The 17,677-nt window shown below is 53.0% G+C and overlaps 1 protein-coding gene across 7 annotated transcripts in view; it reads right to left on the reverse strand.

Annotated features, from left to right (window-relative positions):
* The window catches only part of MICAL3 (microtubule associated monooxygenase, calponin and LIM domain containing 3), a 141,604-nt gene that overhangs the window by 39,355 nt on the left and 84,572 nt on the right, over window positions 1-17,677 (reverse strand). For 2 of the 7 annotated variants that reach the window (XM_070453288.1, XM_070453289.1), the window contains exons 17-19: window positions 8,238-8,424; window positions 4,691-4,779; window positions 3,914-4,001 (exon numbers count right to left, since the gene is read on the reverse strand). In XM_070453288.1, the coding sequence (XP_070309389.1) occupies window positions 3,914-4,001; window positions 4,691-4,779; window positions 8,238-8,424 (364 nt within the window). Of the gene's footprint in view, window positions 1-3,913; window positions 4,002-4,690; window positions 4,780-8,237; window positions 8,425-8,875; window positions 8,984-11,146; window positions 11,255-13,192; window positions 13,250-14,862; window positions 14,962-17,551; window positions 17,636-17,677 lie in introns of all 7 variants that reach the window. The other 5 variants (XM_070453283.1, XM_070453284.1, XM_070453285.1 and 2 more) reach the window with 5 other exon arrangements.

A 17,677-nucleotide genomic window follows, 5' to 3' on the forward strand; every position in this document is an offset into this window, starting at 1 on the left:
CTGAGGCACAGTGTTGTCAAGCCCACTCCGAGACCTGCCTGAGGGGGCCCTTCCCACCCTCCAATCAGGAGAAAGGGGAGGAAAAGAAATACTCAGAAACCTGAAGATTGTTTGGAATTTATTCTCTTAAATAAGAACGGTAACATTTGTTAAAAAAAAAAAAAATTAGAAGCACAACACCTTAGTTTCACAGAAAACAGTTTCACAGAAAAAACAAAGTTACACAATTAAATAAAAACAGCTCACAAAGAAACACACCAAAACTCACAACAGCACACATTAAAGGCAAGCACGACGCTTCACAGAAGGCAGGCCGGAGGTAGAAAGGCGGGCATCCCTGACACAGCTCTGGTCTCCATACCATGCCTGGAGATCCACTGCTGCTTAACGGCTCAGGAAAAGTGGGGTGTGGAACCCCTTAACTAACTGGTCAGGCCTTCAAGGCCACGCTGAGGCCACTCTCAGGACGGACTATGGGATTCCACTGTCTACAGACACACAACACCAAGAGACAGCAGGAAGCTGCAGTAACAGGCCCAGGGAGTCAGGCATGCCTTGGAAGCGAAGCGGTCCTCAGGGCCCCTGAGAGAGAGCCCTGTGCCCCTGGTCTCCGGTGCTGGGAGTATGCACTGCTTGCTTTCTGAGACCCTCACCCCGCAGTCTCCACCTCCACCAGGAGCCCGGCTTCTCTGCTCCCTCCAAACCCCGACCGGAACACTAAGCTAGGCAAGGTCCCCAGGTAAACCAGAACCAAGGAAAGAGAAGCTTTAGAAAAAGCTCCACTAGGATTGTGATTATTACTCAGGGCATAATATGTAAAAGTGTACTTATACACATGAAGCTAAACCGGTACAAGCGCATGTGTGTATATATGTAAACGTGCATATATCAAACACCTGCTACACATGAAGCTAAAGCCGTACAAGCACGTGTATGTATATATGTAAACATGCACACATCACCATTTGCTACGACTCTCGGGACCGGGCAGGGAAGCTGGATGTGGAATTCTCTGCCTCACTAACGGGTTTTCCAGAAACGGAAGCAGGCTTGGGAAGCAGTGGGAGATCTGGTAATGACTCCCTCCTAGTGGCAGAAACCCAGGATGGGTCAGGGTCGTCCTGCCATGCGACCGTCCCAGCTGGTGAGGTAAACACCTGGTTTCCGAGTGCTCCCTCAGCATGCCCACTACGGAATGCAGGTGCCACTCAGGGCAGGCAGTGCCCAGCCAGACAGCCTCGTGTGTTAAGGTCATCTTTCTGTAAGATGACAGACAATGAAGCCTTCTCCCCGTCCCCTGTCTGTCGCAGGGCCTGGAAGGACAGTGTTTCTGATCCCCATGACCCCCACCTGTACACTTCAGTTCTGGTTCCCCATCATACGAGGTGTAAAGGATGAAGAGAGGGTCTCAAAACCCGCAGGGTCTTGTACTCAAGGGGAAAACGTACCATCTGGGGTTTTCTTTCTCTACCTGTTCTCCAAATGTTTCCTACAGGCAGGTACTCTGAGGCCAGGGTAAGGAAACCTGTGCCAGGTCCACGAACCTACAGCAGCCAATGTAAGAAGCTCGGAGACAAACTAGTTACAGACTGAGAACAGAAAAGAGGGTTTCTACATCAAAAGCACACACAGACAAAGATGTTAAACTAGGCAGCAGCCACAGGCCAGGCTGCCAGAGACAGAGGACACTGGACTAGGTTCTTACTCACAGGTTGCGTTTGTATTTTTGGCAACAGTAGTAATTTTGTGGTGGAAGAGGCGAACACAAGGGAATGGAGGGAAACGCCACAGACTAAAGGGGGCAGATGCACAACAGCCGACCAGTCACGGCTCCTCCAGCCCCACTTTTCAGGGAACAGGGACCCAGGTGTGAACCACTCTCCATGCACCACTCACTCCTGCTCAGAGTGCAGCCCAGGGCACGTGCCAGGACCTGGCCTGACAAATGCCGTCCACAGCACACATTCTGAAGCCCTCCAACACCTGAATTATTCTGAATCTTTTCGAAACAAGGTTCCAGTTAACCAAAACTTTAGTTTGGGATTTTTTTTTTCCTATTAAAGGAGCAGAAAAAATCAACGTCATGCCACGTGTAACAGGCACCCATGGCCTGCTCCTCTCCTATGGAGGAGAAGTGCTGGCACCCTGGGGTGTGTCCACACTCAGAGCTGTTGTTCTGAAAGCCCAGGCCTCCAAGGGCAGGACCCCAGTGCTCTGGGCACTGGCTCACTGCTGCCCACAGGGTACCTCCAACCAGGGCTCACATCCTAAACCCCGCGTGCTGTGAGAGGTGCGTCTCCCTCAAAATCAAGAAGGCCCACAGGCCTTTGATTCAGTCACAAGCCCAGCTCTCATCTTCTATCCCTGCTTCAGAGAAGGTTCCTCTTCTCTACGGAACCCTTCACTCTCCACAGCTCCTAAAATCCTGAAGTCCACCACACTTCCAAAGCAGACAGACGGACAGCAAACTGAACCAGATCGAGTGCATGACCAGGAACTGCCTGACCCCCGCTGGCTTCATTCTTCTGCAGATGTTCACAAAAGGCTGAGCGCCCTGGCTGTGTGCTGAGCCCCAGGTAGTGCTCACCTGCTCCAAGGCACGTGCCCGCGTCTCTGCCAGCCCCTCCCCGACTCAGGGGCCCTCAGCACCTCATAAGAAAGATGGATTATAAGGAGTTTAAGGGGTAGCAGCAAGTCCTTTGTGGCTTAAACATGGCTATAAAATGTTGGTCCAACCTGCAGGGAACTTGCAGACTTGCCCAGATCAGAGCGAGGCACACGCAGCAGCAGAGCTGAGCTCTCCTACGTCCTGCCCCCGGGGCTCCATCAGTTCCAAAGCACGGTCAGAGGAGCAGCACTACCAGCCTCTCGTCTGAGGACCAAGAGGACCACCCTGTTCCCTTTAGGAATCCTACGACCAACTCCTCTCCATCTAGCTGATAACCTGTCCTTTCCACGTGGTGATTTCTGAGGATGGGAGGACACCTGTGACAGGTGACAGCAGGGCCCTGATGACTTCCTCTCCCGCCGGCTGCAGTGAGCTGGCCTGTGATCAGGCGGGGCTGCACAGGTCCCGGGGACCACCCGCATCTGTGGGACTGTGGACACCCCACGCAGGCTGCTTTGGCAGAGAGTAGGGAGAAGCAGCTTTAAGGGAAAAAACACTATTCTTCACAACAAAGCTGGTTCCGTGAGCCCTTCTCTTCCTGCCTTCCGAGATCAGAATAAACGTGTTTTTAGAAGTGCGGGTGGCGGCACTCGCCTCCTGATGCAGGAAGAGGTTAAAGTGGAACCAGCCAGGGCCTGTCCTTTAGCGGTCACAGGTGTGGGGAGAGCAACAGAAGCTGCCCCAGACACCAGTGCAGCGAAGGGGACAGAGGAGATCCAGTGCAGGTGAGCGTGTGTGCAAACCCTGGGGCATTTTCACAGTTCCACGCTCGGCCTGAGGAGCCCACCAAGAGAGACTACAGGAAGGCCCTGCCGCCCTGGCTTGTCATGTAGGTCAGTGCTAAAAGTAGCCAGCTCTGAACTCCTCTTCTCTGGACAGGCCTGGGCTTGGCCCCCAGGTGTCTGATGGATGTGAGCAGGTCCCAGGGCCCGGCAATAAAACTCTGAGACTTGGAACAGACGGCACGAAGTGTGGGCAATGCCGCTGACCTGATAGTGCCCTACTGGCTCACAGTGGGCCAGTGAAACTCCCCTCGGATCTGCACCAGCACCTCCGACAGCCCATAGAGGAAGGGGACTCCGAAAGCAAGCAGCTGGCACATGAAAAAGGAGTCCGGAGGGTTCTGGGCCGCCTGATGCCCAATCGACGAAATGCTGCACTGGAGGTGCTGGCTCATCCCCTTGGCCTTGTCGCAGAGGCCGAGCGAGTGACGCACCACCCAGCCAAACAAGGAAGTGAGGCTACCTGGGCTTCTCTCGGCAGGGCTGGCACTGGTGCTGGGCCGTCCGCTGGCATCTGTGGCCGGGCTGTCCTGCAGAGGTCCCCGGGCCTCCTAGGAGAGGAAGATGACTGAGTGAGGCACAACATCTGAAGAAACGGTGACACCTCACTGTGGTCAGTTGCCCTCACCAGGCAACCCAGAGATGTGCCAGGACACACGTCACGGGGGTCGCGGTCCAGAGGTGCCTGGTACCCCTTCCCACCAGCTCTCTGCCACCCCAGAGGCCCTCCGGGAAGCAATGGTCAGCTGCTTACACACACAGGAACACCCCATCAGAGAGGATACCAAGCTCACTTGAAGAGACAAGCAGGGAGCTGACTATGCTCAGACTTTTAAGATAAAATTCTTAGATAAGTGGCCCCCAGAATAAACAAAGTTAAAGGAGTTGGCTACAGAACATTTATTTTGAGCCAAGTCCTTTTCTAGTGTCCTCCTCTCAGGAAAGGTGCAACTTTCAAGGCAAAAGGCTTTTTTTACACAGAATGAGCAGAAGGGAGGGATGCACAGGTTCTTCCCAATGTAGCTCAGGTGCTGGCAAGAACACTTCCATAGTGAAACTCAACATTCGATGAGGCCTGACATGCTGCCCCTCCCCAAATCGGACCAAGACCACTTCTCAGACCCTCCCACTCACAGGAAGGGCTGCTTGCTGGTCACCCAGGGTCTGTTGGCCATGCCTGAGCTGTCACCACACTGGACGGTCACCTGCTGCCCCCACCCTTGCAGCCCAGCCCCGTTACCTTTCCAGACAGAGGCGCCCCTGCCGGTCTCTTCCTCTGCGCAGGGCCAGACAGCCGGTAACAGTAGTGTGGCTTGCAGTAGAATTTACCTGCAGGCAGCGAGGGGCAGGGGAAGAGGGAGTGAGCAAGTCTCTGAAATGCCGGACTTGACCCCTGGTCTTGGCACACGCGTCCCCACTGCCCCAGCCCGACCTTGCCCAGGCCGGGGTTCTCATCCAGGAAGGCCAGGCCCTCCTCTTCCCTGTGCCCGGATGTGTGGAGGCCACAGAGCCATCACCCAATCAGGGCTCAGAGCAGAGACTGCAGCCTGTACAGCGGGGCCAGCAAACAAAGTGGCTGTGTGTGCAGAACAAAGATGCGGTCACATGAAGAGCCGGAGGAGCATTTCTGGGGGAACCGAGAATGAACACAAGTGCTGGAGGCATGAAGGCTGCCACGGGTGGGGCAGCACTGGACATTAGCTCTGCCGCGGCCCTCTGGCACCCATGTGCGACCTGGCGCTGGTCAAACTGCAGCTCAGATCCTTAGTGGGTCATATCAGCATTAAAGACAACGCAAAACAAATTAAAAAATCCTACAACTGACCGTGACTAGAATGAAACAGAATTAAGCCTAATAAAAAGCATCGGCATGCACAGGGCATCCTCAGGGTCTGGCAGTAGTTCCCAGTGCTCAGCTGTGCCCACCTGGGCTGTCTGGGTCCTGGTGTAACATTGCATCCTATTGCATAACATGTGTCCTGCTGCATAACGCGTGTGTCCTACTTTATAACACGTGTGTCCTGCTGCATAATGTGTGTCCTACTTCATAACGCATGTCCTGCTGCATAATGTGTCCCAATGCATAACGTATGTGTCCTGCTTTATAACGTGTGTCCTACTGCATAACACGTGTGTCCTGCTATATAACATGTGTGTCCTACTTCATAACGTGTGTCCTGCTGCATAATGTGTGTCCCACTGCATAATGCATGTGTCCCACTGCATAACCCGTGTCCTGCTGCATGTGTGTGTGTTGCATAATGTGTGTGTCCTGCATAATGTGTGTGTCCAGCTGCATAACATGTGTCCTACTGCATAACGTGTGTCCTGCATAACGTGTGTCCTGCATAACATGTGTCCTGCTGCATAACATGTGTCCTGCTGCATAACGTGTGTGTCCAGCTGCATAATGTGTCCAGCTGCATAACACATGTGTCCCAATGCATAACGTGTCTTGCTGCATAACATGTCCCACTGCATAACGCATGTGTCATATTGCATAACGTGTGTCCTGCTGCATAACGTGTGTGTCCTATTGCATAATTCATGTGTCCTATTGCATAACGTGTGTGTCCTGCTGCGGGTGGGACCACAAGCTTGCTTAATGCCAAACTTGGCTTTTCCCTTGATGTTGGTAGTGGAATTCAGTCACAGAGGGGTGTTTTTTCCTTAACCTTTTCTTTACTCCACTTACAGTCAAGGTTTTGAAAATTAAAGGATAGACCCTGTTAGAGGAAAACTGTTGAAACCCGAGTAATCCCATTCATCTTTCTCATTTGGAAAGAGCAACTCCTTTAACAAATGAACTTTGCTATTCTTGAAGTTAAAAATAAGAGGACTTAACAAAGAACACGATAGAAAAGATCAATGAAACTGACATCAGACTAATTCAGAAAAACAGAGAGAAGACTCAAATAAATAAAATCAGAAATAAAAGACATTACAACTGATACCACAAAAATACAAAGGATCCTAAGAAACTACTAAAAACAACTATTTGCCAATCTAGATAACCTAGAGTAAATGAATAAATTCCTAGAAACATAATTTATCAAATCTCAGTCATAAAGAACAAAATCTGAACTGACCAGTACTGAGTAAGGAGACTGAATCAGGGATTAAAATTCTCACAAAACAGAAAAGCCCTGGACCAGATGGTTTCACTGATGAATGCTATCAAACATTTATAGAACTAACAACAAGTCTTCTCAAATGTACCCAAACAACTGAACAGGAACACTCCCAACTCGTTCATGAGACCACCATCACCCTCATACCAAAAGCCAGATAAGGAGCCTGCAAGAAAACTACAGACCAATATCCCTGATGAACACAGGTGCAAAAATTCTCCACAAAATATTAGCAAACCAAATTGAACAGCACTTTGAAAGGATCAGACACCATTATCAAGTGGGATTTATTCCAGGAAGGCAAGGAAGCCTCACCCACTGCTCTCCAGAGTCCACCCAGGACAGTTGAGGTCCTTCCTGACACTTTGAGCATCATGGATCCCTCCTCCTCTGCACTGTACAAAGTCAGTCTGCACTGTGCCCTGGAGCCCGCGGCCACTCTCATGCTGCCTGCTGCCAGGGCATCTCATGCAGGACCCAGTCTGCTTACACTCTATCCATTCCCACAGAAGAATGTGTCTCCAGGTGTGGCACAAAATCTAGGGGCAAAAATACTTGTGGATCAACTCGCTGGAGCTGGAGGGATCCTTCCAGGCAAACTTCACAGACAGAAACACTGGGCGGGCTTCACTCACCAAGCCCACCAAGGAGATCAAAGGCGTTCTCCAAAGACCCGGAGTGTGGGGTGCAGAAAGCTGCACCCCTGCCCTCGCTTTCCATTCGTGTAACTAGAGGACCAGAGGCCGCAACAGTAAGAGCCAGCTTTCCTCAGTTCCTCTCACTCACTATTCAAAGAGCCTGGATGAGTGACTATCTCCTCATCACAGGGCGGTCCCCTCCTGTGTGAAGGCCACCCCACCAGGATTCACTCCCCTTCCTATTCACCCGCATCTTTTCATCACTTTTGGATCAGTAAGACGGCCTCTCAGAAAGTCCCTCTGGAGTCCTGCAGGAACAGGTGTGAAATCATCAATGTCTTGGGTGACTGTTTCCAGTTAACCCCAAGGTTTTTCAGGTGGCAGACATGCCTCTCCATTAGGTTTTCATTACCAGTCTGCATAATCCTCCACCTTCTGCCTTATCAAGGTCATTCCATTATGAAATCAACAAATACCACAAAAGGCCAGGGCTTGACCAGCACAGTAAACCAGACGAAGGCCTGTGCCACGTGCTCTCAATCCCACAGAGATGCAGATGCAAGAGAGAACGGGTAACAACGCACACAACTCGGGCACCTTCAGAAAGCCAAAGTCTGAGAACAGTGGCCAAGGACACAGTTTCAATGTGCTGCCACTGACCTCAGGCAAGAAACACAGCTTCTATAAGACTGTGATTCTTCTTCTCTAAAGTAAAGACAAAAAGACTTATTCTCCTTGGGCCCCTTTTGTCTTAAGATCCTGCCGTGAGGTAGGAGAGCAGGTTATCTGTGAAGCCAGGGCAGGCGTTTAGGTAAACATATGCCCTTCTCTTCTCCATGGTCACCAAGTCATCTATGACATTGCCTAGTGACTCTATGGATGGATCTACAGGACACACTCTTAGAACACAGACTAGAGAGGGGTGGGTGGGAATGCTCAGGAGAGGTGGAAAGAAAAGCATCTGTGTGAGCAAGCAGTGGGGGCCGTGTCCGGGTGCACCTCAGCATGGAGAGCTCACCGTCCTCGAGGGCATAGGCGTAGGCTGATAGGCGCAGGGTGGTGGCGCAGTGCTCACACTTGAAGCAGCTCCGGTGGAAGAACTTGCCCTCGGCGCTCAGCCGCTCCATCACATAGACCCGCTTCTGGCAGAAATAGCAGGTGTCGCTGCCTCCCAAGTTCTGCGGGAACTCCTTCTTTATGGAGCCCTGGGGGAAGGAGGCACAGGTCAGGGAGAAGTCTCCTAGCACTCCCCGGGTGCACGACCCTCACTAAGCGGCTCAGCCTGGGGAATGGAGTCTTGTGACCATGCAGCACTCGGCACTGAATCTGTTCCCCACTATTTATTAATGATCAAACCAAGTTCTTTCAACAGACTCTGATCTGATGGTGCTCCTGTGGTTCTCCATGGACACAGGCTCCTGGGCCCTAGAGCACTCACTAGGAGATTCTGTGTATACTGTTCACACAACATTCTGAACAACAATTTCAGTCCTGGAAGGTCAGTTACAAAATACAGACACCTCAAAAAAAAAAAACACACACACACACCACATGGCACATAGTGGCTGAGTAGGTCACTAGAGCTACTTAGAGCAAAGCAGGCGTGTTCTCCAGAGCCGCCTTATCCAGACAGACAGTGCCCTTAGCGTATCTTACCAGTTCCTTCTTGTCTAGAAGGGTTTTGGGTTGTTCTTTCCTTTGAAGCTGATTGGCTATCTGCTCAGCCAATGAGCTCACTCCGCCCGTGTACATCTTTATATACTTCTATTGGTTGGAGATTGTAAAATGACCAGAAAGAAGGAAAATGAGAAGGAAAAAAATAAATAAATTAAGAAGACAGGGGAAAAAAAAATCTTTGAAAGGTATAAAATGAACACAAGGTGCAGCGACAAACATGCCAACACGGTGCCCACGAGCAGGGGACAAGGTGTCAGTGTCCACACGCTGGCGTCAGCACAGGCGGGGGCAACGGCTGCAGAGAGACAATGAAATTCAGGAAGGAGAACCTGTTCTCTCTCACGTCTCTGGATGAAGTGCAGGGGACAGACAGGCAGGAGGACAGGGTGGATGTGAACAGACAAGAGTGGGAAGGGCCTATGGCCCAGTGGCTCAAATTGCATATGAAGAACTCAAGGGGACACCCCCGCCCCCCGCTCCATAGACAGCGGGCACCAGAGAGCAGGTACACCCCCGGCCTGGGAGAGGGCTTGGGGAGCTACTTCCTCATTTACTGACAGAAAGACAGCAAGGCCGACTCTCCGCCTGGGTAATCTGTGTCCCCGGGGATGACATCTGTCCTCACTGTTAACTGCTGCATTCGGAGGCCCCATGCTGGGCATCAGAGGCCCTGGCTTTACCAGGAAGAACCTTCCTCTGCCCATTCTCCCATGGAGAGTTCTGTGTTCCCCAGGGCCCTGAGGTCAAAGCCGTCCGGGCCGGCCAGGGCACTGCTGATGCCGCTGTAGGAGTCTGCGGGGCTGCTGTGGAAGCCAGATGTGCTTCCATCCAGGAGGGGTCCTTCATTAAGTTGAAACAAGATGAAAGAGAAATCCAACCACCTCAACCCTTTTTCCAGCAAAGCTGAAGAAGTCACGAGAAAACTATGCATTTCAATGGCAAGCTTTCTTGTGGAAATCCTGCCTTGAGCTCGTCTGCAGGGAAGGAGGCTGAAGCCTCGCCACAGCCCATGTGTGTATGACATTCTCAGCAGCCGTGTGCCCGCGGGTCTGAGGAGCCCTCTCTCTTATTCCACATCCAGAATGTGCAGGAGGGCTAGGGATGCCAGCAATCCTGGCAAGTAGCCGTATGGGAAGGAACCACCGGAATGAGCAGTGGCACGTCCTGGGTGGGGTGAGGACACCAGAGGAACGCTCCAGGGATACAAACCCTGCGTTAACTACGAGCACAGCAGCGGCGCATCGGGCAGTTCCCAAGGTTCAGCTGGAACTGAGGGCTCAATTATGTTTTCAATTTAAAATAAGGAGATTTCCAAAGATTAGTGCCATTTGCTCATTAACTCACAGTTTATACCCACCGGTGGTCGAGAAACCCAACTGGCTCTTAGGCCTAAGCCCTCTTTAGATAGAGACGTGAGGGGAGCGTAAGCCTGGAACAGACAGACACTCAGGTGCAGCCAAGCTGACCCCAGGGGCAGAAAACAGCACACCCCCTGCAGCAGACGAGTGAGTGCACGGACCAGACACTGCGTCGAAGGCCGTGACATGGAGCAAGTTCGGGGTCATCCCGGCTCGGCCGGGACCCTGTGCTCCCACCAGAAACCAGCACCCTCAGCAAGCGCAGCCCAGGGCTGCCTGGCACAAAAGCACCTATCACCTTCAGTTCTCTTTGTTTTTAGCATGAACAGTAGATGGTTTTCCTTTCCCAACTCTCAAGAAACAGCCGCAATGTAGCTATCTCTGGACTGACACTGTGGCCACCACACACGCACTCCATTCTGCACAGTCTGCCAGCCGCTCAAGAACAGGGACAGACAGGACGGGCGGAGGGCCCTGCCACCTGTCTGCAAACCCTGCACGTCTGGGTCAGCTCCATCGCAGGACCCAGCGGAGCTCATTCCTCACATGATTACAGTTCAAGAGGCACCTGGAATACTGGCTAGCCACCACTCCCTTTAGGATTTAATTACACTACAGTTCTTATTTTATAACGCATTAATAGGAAGGCACGTGGAGTTAAAAACGCTTTATCATTAACTGGTATGGTTGGAATATGGCGAATGTGGGCTGACATGGACTGAACTTGCTGCAGTGAAGCAAGCAGCCGCCTGAACTCAGGTGGACGCCTGCCACCCTTACATGCATGACAGACACACACAGCTGGGTCCCTAAGGAGACAGGAAGGACGTTTGTGTGGGAGAAGACTGGAGGCTGGCGAGGAAGTGGCTTTGCCCCGACGGGGCTGAGCTACCTGTCGGAGGGAGTCGGAGGAGGGAGAAGCAGGGCGGCTGGCGGAGCGGAGGCTTAGGGAAAGCTCCCACTGATCGACAAAAAATCGACGAGAAGGTTCAGGTTCTGGCTACAAGATGGAGAAAAAAAACCAAAGGAAATGTGAAATTAAAAGTCACACATGGTCCTGAACACAAAGAACTTGGCAGTTTCAGACCCTTTATCTGGATAACAAATGCAGTAAAAAAAACACTCTTAGTTCCAGAAGCAGCAATGGCTCATTCCAGGCGGTGTCCAGCCCACACATCCTGTGCGCCCTGCTGAGCCCCTCATGGCCTGAGCTGGAATCTCTCTTGGGCAGAGGGGATTCCATCAGCTCATCACTCTGCTGGCCTGACGTGGAGAGGACCACAGGACAGCAGATCTGCAGCGAAGCTCGCTCTTTTTACATAAAAGCCAGGAAAGTGGCTCCTCCTTCTTCTGGTGAGGCTGAGAGAAGCCAAGCTGACCCTGGAGCCAGTCCCCAACCCTTGCAGCCCCCATGCAGCACGTGGAGCTAGTGGGTTCAGCAGCCAGATTCTCTGGGCCCCAGCGAGGAGGGGCCGAGAACTCGGCGGGCGGTAATTGCTTCGTTTCCTGCAGGTTCGGGCTGAGATACCTGCCAGGTGCAGGGAAGAGGCACCCCTCGGCTCTGAGCTCCCCTACTTCAGCTCACACTAACTGCAAAGCTTCGGGTGTGATGCGGTGATGGAGAGTGTCACCAGCCTCTGCTTTAGAGGCTCAGATAGAAAAGATCAAACTCCCTGGACAGTAAAGAAGCAGGCGAATGTACAGCTGGATGGGGGTGGCGGAGGAACAGTCTGGCAGGGACATAAGCAGTGACCCTCGAGAGCATCTGAACGGGAGCCCTGCACTGAGGAACCTGGAAACCAGCCCCGGGATGATGAAAGTCCTGCTGCACCCCGCAGCCCCAAGCTTCTACCTGCTGCTCCTTCCAGTCTCTCCTCTCCTTCAACACTCTTCCCTCCATTCCTGCTGAGGCTCTGCTTCAATCAAAATCATCAGGACCCCCCCCCCCCCAAATATGCACTCCCCAAAGCAGAGGGTTTGGCCCTGTTCAGTGAAAAGGCTGAGATTTCTTCTAGAGAGGAACCAGCCTGGGAAGACAAATGAAAGAGGCTGGGCACACGCAACAGCGAGGCCATGGTGACACAGGTGACATGGAAAGGCCACGCAGGCCCGCCTGAGGGACCTGCTTCCCGTTGCCCTGGTGGCAGTACCGAGACAACGGGGCTACTGCTACTTCCCTGATGGGCCCGGTGGAGCCGGGCCTACTGCTCAGTCATGAGCACACTTCTCAGACAGCAAAGGCAGAGAGAAGCCAAAAAAAAAAAAGAGAAGGCCCACATGAAATGAACAGGGAGAGCTGATTCTCGCTCTGGCTGCAGACTGGCATCCACTCAGGGATCAATTAAAGGGTAACAACAACCAAGAACGTTCCATAACGTCAGTAGGCTTTTACATGGGCATCTGTGCTACTCAGATTATTTGACAGCCAAGTGTGACTGGCCGTCTGTCCCTGAGTTTCTCAGACAGAGGATCGACAGCTCCCCATCACAGACTCTGTCGTCACCTTCCTTCCCTGCCCTGTCCTCTTCATCCTTGAAAACTCCCCATGCTGGTAAGAGCTCTGGCTTCCTTGGGATTTCTACCTCAAGATCCCAGACTCACGGAAGAGCAAAAAAGTTCCTCCTGCTTCTGGATCCTGACTTTCCCCTGGAGTCAAAAGCACGTATTTATGGGTGGGAAAGGGGGCGGAGGGCAGGAGGAAGAGGCCTTTCATAGGAAGCACACGTCTCAGGGTTCTTTTCTGGAGTGGATGGATGCTCTCCGGGAATGCTATTCCCATGGATCATCACTGCTAGCAAAGAGTTCTGGCTCTTGACTGGGTGACCAGAGTGTGCAAAAAGCAAGGGACAGGGGCCACGCCCACCTCCCCCCTGCCCCTCGCCCTAGCGTGCCGCGTCTGTGTGGCTGCCAGCGTCCCATGCCACGGGCATGCTTTTACCCTCTCGTGCTGGGGGCTCTGCTTGCCGCGGCTGTCGGCATCAAGATCCCCGTGTGTCTGTTGGCAACAAAGCAGAAACTTAAGCTCCATCCAAACTCTCTATCTGGACCTACTGAGTGACAGTGCGACAGAGTCAGAGTTCATTTCAACACACATCCTGTGGCCTGCTGCCCCCAGCAACCACAGCCCCATCCACATCAAAGCCCCATCACCCAAGGACAACTCCCAGCACAGCTGTCCTCCTACGAGCCAGCCGCATGGATAAATGGCTACGGTTAGTACAAAGGTGGAGCAGACATGTTTCTTCCACACAGCAGCACACGGCCAGGCGTTCAATGGGAGGTTAACAGGAGAGGCAGGTTAGAAGGGCGAAGCTTTCCACAACAAGACATTAGGGAGGAAAGGTGGGGAGGTGGAAATCGGCTGGAGTAAATGACCATGACAACAGTCGACAGGAAGCTCCAGGGTGGGACATGGTCCCTGAACAGGAACACGGAACAGGGCGAGGAGAACAAAGAACTGTGCGCGGGAGGACGGGGCCCTGTACACAGGCCCTCGCCGTCCTGAGGAGCAGTCATGGGGCTGTGGAGGCCTCCGGTCACTCTGGATAACCCAGGACTCACTGTATGGCCCTGCGCCTATGCAAAACTGACCCAAAGTTTCTGAGTTTCTCTGGAGCCCATGAGCAGGGGGGTCCCTGAGGGATGGATGAGCCCAGGGCTCAGGTTCCAGAGTCACACACGCGGGCTCAGCTCTTGGATCACTGTTCACTGCATGACCTGGCCTCCCGGCCCCCTGCCTCAGTCTTCTCAACTATAAGAGGTTGACGCTAACGGGACCTGCCTGGGACGGTTATCATGAGAAGAGACTGAGACGACACAGGAAAATGCTCAGAAGCCTGCCTGGCTCACAGGAAATGCCCGTGGTGGTTCTCAGGCATGGACAGGGCCCAGGGCAGTCACGGCCCCACAGGGGCTCAGGGTCCAGGCCTAGGGACATCAGCTGGGCTTGCTCATCAGACACAGCACAGGGTCACCTCCTAAACAGGCTACCACAGCTAACGAAACGTCTTTCCATAGACCCTGCCTTTCTTTAAAATCAGTGTTTTATTTTACAGGGACGTGCAACACAAGTCAAAAACACTGTTCTGTAACCACACTTTCAATGGGCGTGCTGGCCACAAACATGCGTGGCCCACTCGCCATGAAGCAGTTCTCCAGTGTCTGCCTAGAGAGCGAGAAGGGTGGATGGAAGGGCAGCCATTTGTTGGCAAAAGCCAGATAAACAGGAGGCAGGCTCTCAAAACTGGAAGGAACCAAACTCATAGAATGAAGCCCTAGAAAAAGCTTCCAAAGTCTACCTGAACTGCGCCTCCCTGGGCAGCAAGACCAACATGGCTGACTCCAGCAGGGCGCATGAAAATGCGCTCAGTCTGTTGGACCTTGTGTCTGGGTCAGTGTAGCTTAAACTTTAGTTTATAGCTGCACGGTCATCTTCTCACGACATGGGGCTGAATTAAACTACCCAGGGTTTGAACGTACACTTGCTACCCTGAGGCCCACCAGTACCGGTCACCCTGGAAACGAGGGGACTCTGACTTGGTCTCTCCACCCTAGCCACCCACACAGGCAGGCAGGCACACAGGACAGCAGAACATGCAGAGGGGTCACCTGTTGGCCGCCACGTGCCCGATAGGGAGGAGGAGTAGGGGGAGGAGACAGGGTGATCACTTTTTTGGGGCAGGTCCGAGAACGCTCCTTGTCACGTCGCTTTTACACCAACAGACACAAACAGAGAGAACACAGGTGAAAAGATGGCCATGCTGAGGTTTGGTTCTGCCAAAGGCATCCTGAGACCCCTCCCCAACCCCGCGCCTCCAGCAGCACAAATCCGTGTCTCCAGCGAGCGCCCACCTTGCCTGCCGTCAGCCTCTGGTTGGAGGCGCGCTGTCTGCAGATCCGAGTCTCATGCAGCCGCTGTGGGCTCAGGACCTACAGGGCAGCACTTTCTTTCTTTTTTTTTTTTTAGGGCAGCACTTTCTAAATCCCAGACCTGGAGCATATTCTTCTTTGTTGGTTTATCAAGAAAGTTGGGGGCAGAAGAGAGGGGCCCAGGACATACCCTCACTCACACTCGAAAGGTTCTGGGAGATGACCAGGGAAACACAGGAAAGAGCAGGAGACAGGAGACAAAAACAGCACCTCTGCCAACTGACACCACACAGTGTCTGCAGGCCACGTCCCCACATGCCCCTTCCCACGGCATCCACTTCCTGGGAGGCTGTCTCCAGTGTAGGAACCCTTTGGGGCCTAACAAACCACCAGCTTCCTAGGTCAGAGGGGCCTCAGCTTTCTCACGCCCAGACCAACCTGTGGGGTGCTCCTTGCAAAGCCCGGGAGGGGGGAGGCAGAGACACCGCTCCTGTCTGCCCCCCCAAGCCCCCAAAGGAGTCCTCCTGTGTCCCCATTTGTGTGGCACCTGGCAGTGTTCTCTCTCAGGGACTAGGTGCACAAAGCAGGCTCGTGACACCACCTCTGAGTCAGTCCTGGGATGTGTCATCCGTGACATGATGCATTCATGAGGTCGTGAACTGGGGCACGGCACCCCCCACAGCGGGGCAGGCTGACAATTCCGCTTCACACAACACACAGCACAGGTCTGATGGCTGCAGAGACCCGGCTGTGCCTTCTAACCCGCATCTCCAGTGCCCCTTCCCAGACCAGACTTGACTTTAAGGGTTCTGTTCTGCCTGGAGAAACTGGCAGTATGCACTCAACTCCACTGACCGCGACCAAAGATCACCCGGACGTGTGCAGGCAGCACCCGCACGGGCTGAGGCTCTAGGCGCCCCTGTAGCCTGGCAGGGGTCCCTGCCCTGGGCCGCTCCAGGAAGTGCCACTCAAGGTCATCTCTTTACCCAGCGACTGTGGTCCTGTCTCAGGCCACTTCTGTGATGAGTATAAGAATCTGGGAAAGTAGCTCATCTTCCCCTTCAGGAATCCTCCATTAAAGACTGACCTTTAAATCAGAGGGCCTACTCAAGGTGAAGGGTAAGTCAGTAAAACAAAAATCAATTGCTAACAAGTTTTTCTCAGAAGACCACCCCTCCCCAAGCACATGAAGAGGCAGCTTGGCTTTGTGGTGAGTCTGGACTCTGCTCCCAAGCTTCCATTTCAGCCTCACAGGCCTGCCTTATGTGCATATTAAAAGAAAGGTTAAGAAAGAAACAATCTGCCTTAAATGTCGTTCAACCAAACCTATCTCACCACCTCCCAGCACTTCCCAGCACAGGAGGGCACCATGGCCACACACCCAACCACCGCTCAGAACCCCAGTCCTCAGTGATTCCAAACCAGAGAGGGCAGACCCAGGCCGTACTCCTGATGTAGGAGGGACAGAGCAGAAGCCTCCCATGGCTGACGGGCTTCCCGTGACCGCCAGGCACCACCTCCTCTCTCTCTGCCCCACTCTACCATGTAGAAGTCACTCTACAGGAGTTTCTGCAGAAACTTCAGTGAAAATGTCTAAAAAGGATATTTTAAATGTAGCTAAAACACCAAGAAAAGTGTACACGATCACCGTCCATGGTTTGTACACAATCACCGCCCATGGTTTGAGACAAGGTAACAAACCACAGTTTGAAACTACTACCTGGATAACATTTTCCTGTTTAACACCAAAGGCCCACTGCCCCAAGCCCCAAACTCAGGATGGTCCTCCAGGGGTCATGCAGTCACAAGTCAGCCAAAGGTAAACTTGGAACAAAGGCTGTAAGAGCAAAACCCCAAAGACTCTGGAACCTCACCACGCAGTTCCAGCTGGTTTCAACACTAAACAAACAGCCCAGCCTGTTCACTGGATTCCCAAATCCAAAGGGGTTATAGAGGTCATGCGGTACTGTTAGTGAAAGTGACTACTAGTTGTGTCCAACTCTTTGCAATGGACTATAGAGTCCATGGAATTTTCCAGGCCAGAACACTGGAGTGGGTAGCCTTTCCCTTCTCCCTTCTCTGAGGATCTTCCCAACCCAGGGATCGAACCCAGGTCTCCCGCATTGCAGGCTGATTCTTTACCAGCTGAGCCACAAAGGAAGCCCAAGAACACTGGAGTGCATAGCCTATCCCTTCTCCAGCAGATCTTCGCAGCCCAGGAATCAAACCGGCGTCTCCTGCATTGCAGGCGGATTCTTTACCAACTGAGCTATCAGGGACGCCTGGTACTGTCAGTACTATCTATTAAACCTTCCTGGAGTCCACTCAAATGCACACAGATCCCTACCCGGGGCTCCAGTGAGGCCTCCAGCCAGCTGGCTCAGAGGAGGAGCGGGTGGGAAGGCCTGGGCCTGGGCAGTTCCTTTACCTGTTTCCACTGGGGGGTGGGAGCAGAGCGACCCTGCTCAGGCAGGCAGCTGGACGGCTGGCTGACCCCACGCTCCTGTGTCAGCTGTGACACACAGGCCAGTGTGGGGAGGGACAGCACATGGAG

This window comes from Odocoileus virginianus, chromosome 23, assembly GCF_023699985.2.
Source record: "Odocoileus virginianus isolate 20LAN1187 ecotype Illinois chromosome 23, Ovbor_1.2, whole genome shotgun sequence".
NCBI classification, from domain to species: domain Eukaryota; kingdom Metazoa; phylum Chordata; class Mammalia; order Artiodactyla; family Cervidae; genus Odocoileus; species Odocoileus virginianus.